At 38.0% G+C, this 7,055-nt stretch overlaps 1 protein-coding gene across 1 annotated transcript in view; it reads left to right on the plus strand.

The window, feature by feature from the left end:
* Nucleotides 1-7,055, plus strand: part of itfg1 (integrin alpha FG-GAP repeat containing 1) — a gene marked incomplete at its 3' end in the record, with an annotated part of 106,248 nt that overhangs the window by 17,941 nt on the left and 81,252 nt on the right. Inside the window, 1 exon segment of the mRNA XM_014028579.1 lies at nt 2,728-2,777. Within this exon segment, the coding sequence (XP_013884033.1) occupies nt 2,728-2,777 (50 nt within the window).

The following is a 7,055-nucleotide window of genomic DNA, read 5'->3' on the forward strand; positions in this document are numbered from 1 at the left end:
ATCTTTTATTAATCTTTCATTATTCTTCTCAGCCTCTCTTGTATTAAGCTGCAGTAATGTGCAAATTTCCAGACTGTGGGATCGATAAAGTTTTATCTTATCTTATTTATCTTAAAAACAGTTTTTAGTCGGTAGATAACTGTGTTGTTGCTATGAAACTACAAACATGGCCGAGCGGGGTGGAGTCCAACGTTCAGCGACCTGGAGGGGGCGGGGTGTGAAATATCTCATTTGTACTTAAAGAGACGCCACCAAAAACTGCTTGCTCTGAGGCGCAACTCAGAACAGGGGTAAAGCAAGGAAAGCAAGGAGTCTGTGGAGCAACAAAAACGAGGAATTAATACCAAAGCGTTGCAGTTTTATTTTAAATAGACCATAAGTGAATGATTTAGATGTGAAAAAGAAGGATTTAAAAGCATGAAATGATACATTTAAAGTGAAAGATGGTGGCAGCACTTTCGAGCAAGCAGCTCTTTTATAGGACTGTAAAGAACACTTTCTTCCAAGGCCTTAAAGAAGAATTAAGAAGAGAAGAGTAGAAAGGACAATGCAGTGAGGACCATCTTTAAAGACTTGTTAAAATCATGTGTCCTAATTTAACAACAAATATATTTTTAAAATTTGTGGACACTCTTAAAACAGTGAGTCACCAACGAACAGTGTGCCTAATGAAGGGCAAGGTAAAGTTAAGTCCCTACTCTAACCTTTCAGCTCAGACTGTTCATCATGTTCATTCTGCAAAGGAGAGAGACCAAAAGTACATAAAAATAGGAACTTTCTCCACAGCAACATTTTAAGTGTTTACAAAACGAAGATCTGTGTGTATCCCTTCGCTCTGCCATGCTRCTCTCACTGACACACCAACACTGCATCTAATCAACCAATCCCGGCTGGGTTCTGTCTAAGAGGCCTGATTGGCTGATTAACTAAGCTCATCAACACACCACCCGTTGTGACTACAAAATGCATACACCAACACAGAGAAGCACATACACACAATGTACAAATTAAGTTGAACCCTGTGGAGTGTCTGTGTGCATAATGTATGCATGGATTTGTTAATTTACTTGCCTTTTTTTAAGCTTTGAGTTCAAGCTGACAGCTAGTCTAAAATAAAGTTTTATTGTAAAAAGTCTGCATCCTGAGTGCGGACATAATTGAACAGTATCAAGTTATCAACTAATGTAATATACGTATAATCATGGGGAATCCTACGAAGTGGGAAGTCAAAAAGATTTCAGGTGCAGCTAGGAAGCATATATTCTTAAACCTAGATTTAAGAATAGTACTAAGCTTAAGCTCTAGTTAGACATATTAGGATAGTGCAGATCACATAGAGCTGGATCTGAGCAGAGTCTCTCCTCAGTGGCTCTCAGGAGGACTGCTAGAGAAGTCTGAAATGTTTCAGAGCCCATCTGTTAGAGTACAAAGCTTAGTTCAGTTGCCATATCATTAAGTCAAGCTGTGTGGGATTTGGCATATTTTCAAGCAAAGTTTGTGATATTTAATTCATTACTATAATTATATACTGTATGTAGCTTTCCAGTTCTTTCCATAATGCACGGTTTCCACTGAAGCCACTGACATTGCACATGACCTCTGTTCAGGTCATTACTGACCCACCCTTTCGTCTTTTATTTTTCACCCAGTTCATTATCATTTGTATTTCCTGTGCAGAGTTCTGCAACACATCAAGTCAAGCTGCTCCCTGAGGCAGATCAATGTCAATATTTATTTCATGTCCAATTACTGGGGCAGAACCACAGAACATAGCAATGAAAGTAACCTTCTTCTCCTGGAGAAATGTACAGAAACCACATTAGAAGTGCAGCCTGCAGTTTCAAGCTTCAAGCGCAAGCAATATGAGGACAAGTGCAGGTTATAGGATTCCAATAGAGCAAGCTACAGGCATTACCTGGAGGTGAACATTCAAAAGCTGAGTGAAATCCTGTTGCTTTAAGCAGACAATTTCTTCACTATACATTTTCCTCTACTTCTCTGTCCTTTTTTTGTTTGTTTTTATCTCCACCATGAAAACATTTTGTACTTTTTTAACACTAAAATCAATTGTCAACATTTGTCCTATCAAGTTTATTTATTTTTAAATGAAAGCAATTGTTAGCAAGATGACATTGTAGTTAGCCTGTTATAGTAAAATAAATGTGTTGACTGGAGTGGATCTTTTTTTTGTAATAACTTTTTTTAATGCTGGTGACACAGAGACTGTTATAGAAAACTTTACAATAAAAGAAACATCATAAATGAGGTGCCAGTGTTTTTATGTTCTTCTCAAAAGCCAAAATACAAAAGCTCTTGTATTTCTCAGCTAATGTTTGGTATAAAACATGACTCTAGTTTATCATATTTGTGCAATTTACAGCCACCTTTGTTAAATATGTCCTGTTGTGTATAAGCAATAAATAGTAAAATTTGGCAACATTTGCTTTTGACTCTGCTAAAGAGGAAGGTAAGAATATAAGGAATTAAAAACATATGGAGCAGTGTGTATATCTATTTTTATGATTAGTATGCCAACATTTCAGGGAAGAATAGATTTGCAGCTGATCACTGAGGCTGACAGGAGTCACTTATTTTACTTCAGCTAGTTTAAAGCATTTTCTCTATAACAATTAAAAATGCATGTTCTTTGTTTACAAATATCACATTAACCAATATATCCTACTTAATAACTTGTCTTTTTTCTGTCTGATTTTTCTGTCTTTTCAGATTTGTTCTTGACAACTGAGGAAAATAAGTTTGAGACATGGCTCAATAAGGTAAAAAGTGTTTCTCTGTCTTAAAATACAACTAGGAGCCCTTTGTGGTTTGCCTTTTTGGACAAAGCTACTTTTTTCTGCCCAGAACTCTTGCTTTTACCAATATCAGACAAACTCTGCTTGTGATCAAAATTTAGTTTGATTTATGTGATAAAATATGTGGAAGATGACTGTGTTGGATGAACAGGTGTCCAGGTGATATTTGTTGATTTAGGCATTCATTATCTCCAATCGTAGAATCATGAATTGATCAAAAGTCAGGGCTGTGCAGATAAATGAATCACTTCAGAATGTATTAGTCTCAAGTTTACTTTAGGGCACAGCTTGTTTCAGACTGTTCACAGCTTGGGAATTCTATAAAGTGGAGTTTATGTATAAATGTTTAAAGCTTTGAATATGTATAATGTCTCTTTTGATGCAACATTGGATCAGAAGAGCATTGGTGGACTTGGGAGTCAGATTCCTGGTAGTGTTGCAGGACTAGTTTATATTCTGGAAGCAGAGCGAGGAGAGACTCTAGCTCTGGGTTTTTGTAAAGGGGCCTGTTTGAAATTCAGCAGGTTGACACACAAGCCGAACAGAAGTCTGTCTTATCACAGAGTGGGGGAATATGAAAAAGGTAGAGCAAGATGGAAGGAAAACTATACAAACAGGGTGACTCACGGGTTTAGCCAAATGTTTGTGAGGGAGAAAGAAAAACCAAGTAGGGACAAAAAAGAACAAATCTGCTGGCATACCCTAAGAGTAGTAGGCTCTATAATGGGTGGTAGGAATGCTTGTCTGTGCTTGTTTTTTGTCATCAGATTTGTAATCATCTTTCTTTGACATTTGGGTGAACTATCAACTGATCACCACCTGGTGGTGGGTTAGATAAGGTGGCAGGAGGAGGATGCTAAACAGATGTATCAAATCCAAGCATACAGTATGGGTGTGTTGGAAACATCTGGCACAGTCCAGGAAATCTTTAACTTCCAGGACAGGTAGAGCTTTCCCAGAACTGTAATGGAGGCAGGTAACATGGAGCCTGAATAGTCTGCCTTCTGACCTGTCACTGCTTGTACAACTAAGCAAAACTGTGGCCTTAAGGTGTTTGGTGCTTCTTGGGAAAACCCCTAAGTGGACCCCTGTGGTGAAGAAAGTCATCAGGCAAAGGTCTTTTGTCAGTAGTGTTTGCAGTGGGACTGTTGCCCTCAACTGAAAATGCAAATGGGAGGTGAATGAGCACTAGGAATGTGCGATATAAATGATATACGGTAGAAACGATATTTGTCCTATGATAGAGATCTGTAGTCTACCGGCCAACCGCGCAATTCTTTTTGATGACTTAACCGGTTGGAGTCAAAACAGAGGAAGCGGGAAGTAGCATGGCTGAGAGCGCAAATGAAGAGGGGAAAAAAACAAACAAAACTTGGTTCGGGTGTGTGAAAATGAACGCCGAACTGTTTACATGTTTACGTGACGGCGCGTCCTCCGGTCAGATGTCGACCAACCACACTGCCTGCTGCGGGAGGAGCGCGCACCGCGGCACATGACGCAGCGAGGCGACTATAAGTGCAGGGGAAGTAGTGCTCCAGGATGCACAAAAGCTCACTGAGTCTGGACCTCATTTCTCCTGCGGTCCCACTTCGCGCGTGCGTTCCAAAGCGTAACTATAACTCAGCCTTTACTGTCTCCTTGTACAGTGGAGAAGCGCTGTGGGAAAGGGTGACAGTCAGACTGTCTTTCCAAAAAAAAAAGGGTAAAGCATAAACGGGATGATTGTCACCCCGCCGGAGCGCGCACAGATTAAACACGTGGAGTGCAGAAAAAATAATCTGCAAAGTGTGTAGAAAGGAATAAATAAAAACAATTTKTTTTACCACCTTAAAACGAAGCTGGTGATTCCAAACACAACATCCAATGGATGCAGATATCTATTACATTAAAGTTATTGTGTGTGTTTGTATATATATATTTGTTTGTTTGTTTTAACCAGGTAGATCTCCCTTAAATTTAGATTTTTATGGGAGACTTTAAAGTGTCCCTTTAAAAAAGGAGATTTTAAGGTCTATTTTTTACCTATACATATTTATTCCACTCAATTAATGTGTGATTTATTTATTTTCTATTGTAAGTTTTATATCGTAATATATATTGTTACCGCCACTCATCATAATGTATATCATGATGTGAATTTTTTGCCGTATCGCACATTCCTAATAAGCACTTTAATGTTTGCTTCAACACAACTGATACACGTTCACTAATGAAAGCAGACATCAAGTAGTCTAGGAGGGATTGACCTATTAACGGAGCCATGACAGTTTAGGTGTTTAATTACCTAAATTCTGTGGTGACAAAGCTTTGGGAATTGATTATATTTCCACTTGTTTCATCAAGGCCCTGGGTGTTTGTTAGCTAGATTTTTTGTAGTTGATCTGCCTATGTCTCTTTGGGTAGAGGACAGGAAAAGGGAGACTAAAATGTGCTCCAGCTGTAAGGGGATCACGCTGATCAGGCTCCTTAGAATCATTTTTACCAGGGCTCAAAAGAGAGGAGAGAGAGTGCTACTGATAGTTAAACTTCAGATTTAGTAGAGGCAACGCTGTTTTATTTTTACAAGTGGAACACTGAACCAGGTCTTTACTTTCCTTTCTATGGAAATTTAAGAGGGAAACGTCCTCCCAGTTCATCCCTGACCTCTACTTTTGGCTTTATTCCCCACCAGTGACGTAGCGTTCCAAGTCTCCAAAACAAGATTCAGTAGACCCAATCAGACTACCATAGCTGCTTGGCAATCCTGGTCTTTGAGGGCCACTATCTTGCATGCTTTAGAGGTTTTTCTGCTCCAACACACCTGGTTTTAGGCAGAACTTGAGAAGAGAATTCAGTCACTGAATCAGGTATTGGATCAGAGGAACAAAGACAGCATGCATGACAGCAACCAGGATTGCCCACCCCTGCCTTAGACTGTAACCTGATCCATAGTGTCCTACTTTATAATTAAATATAGAAATGGTAAAACAGTTCATAAGGGAATTTGGTGTTGTTTCTGGAGGGATTAATGTCTTCCAAGTTCATCTTGTTATGTAATTCCTAGATTTTTACTTTTATTAGATGCATTCTTAAAATAATTTTTGAATTGTGTTACTTGGATTTTAAAATAAAATGGTCCTTTTGCATGTATTGAGCTGAAATTTTTTAATAATTGACATTGTATTGTTTTTATTGGCTTTCATCAATAAAACATGTCATAAGTATTATGCAAATCACTGAATCAGTAGCTTTCATTTTGCTAAAATAGTAGAACACTTAAAATCAAAGGGGTGTACTAAATAATTTTGTAGTTTATAACTGAATTTAGTAGTTATCTGGAGTTTTGTCAAAGATTTTAATCAAATTTACTTTGTGCTGTATTTTTAATGCAGTCAAATATTCCTGTGAGGACTGAAATATTGGCCAGTTTGTTGATGCTATTTAGTGTTTCGCCTGCCAGCTATTTTAAATGCCAATAATAATAATATGTGCATAGATTATCATTTTGCACCCTATTGTACAACATTTTGTATAAAATGGTACTCTCTAAGTATGAATTGGGGGTGCAACCTGTTGTCTAGCACCTTTTTTTTCCTGACTTTGTTTTTTGGCTTTCCTTTAAGCACCTCCTCAGATCTTTACACAGACAACCAAAACATTAAGAAACACTTGATCCAATTRAAAATGGCTATTTCTTAAAATATACTTTATGTATGTTTTTTTCACATTTGTATTTGTACATATATGAACACATACATTAGTCTAAATCATTTCCCAACATGCCAGGAACATTAGACCCCCCACGGTAATCCTTTCTTGCTGTTCGATTCAGTAGAACTGCATCTATCGGTCCCTGGCCAGCACGCTCCTATTTTTCAAGCACTTTGTTTTAATTACTTTTCTCTGTTTTTCTCCACCTACGTCTTCTTCCATTCCTGCCCGTTGCTCTGTTTTCCTGTGATTACACAAGAGAAGGCAGTCACAGAGAGGGAAATAAAACAACAGGAAAGCTCTAAAGATAAGTGAAGAGCAGTTCTGGCTGGCAAAAAAAAGGCTTCTGGTTTAAAAGGTCAATGCTGAAACAGCAGATACAGTAATTTAGGGACACACAAAAAATTGTCTCCTTTTGAGAAAAAAAAATTGTTTCTTTGTTTTTGTTACTGCATAAATCAAGATTCTTCTTTTGGGACAGTAAAATTTTAATTCCTTATCTTTGGGTGTGTGTGTGTGTGTGTGTGTGTGTGTGTGTGTGTGTGTGTGTGT

The sequence above is a fragment of the Austrofundulus limnaeus genome, unplaced genomic scaffold (genome assembly GCF_001266775.1).
Source record: "Austrofundulus limnaeus strain Quisiro unplaced genomic scaffold, Austrofundulus_limnaeus-1.0 Scaffold784, whole genome shotgun sequence".
Taxonomy (NCBI): domain Eukaryota; kingdom Metazoa; phylum Chordata; class Actinopteri; order Cyprinodontiformes; family Rivulidae; genus Austrofundulus; species Austrofundulus limnaeus.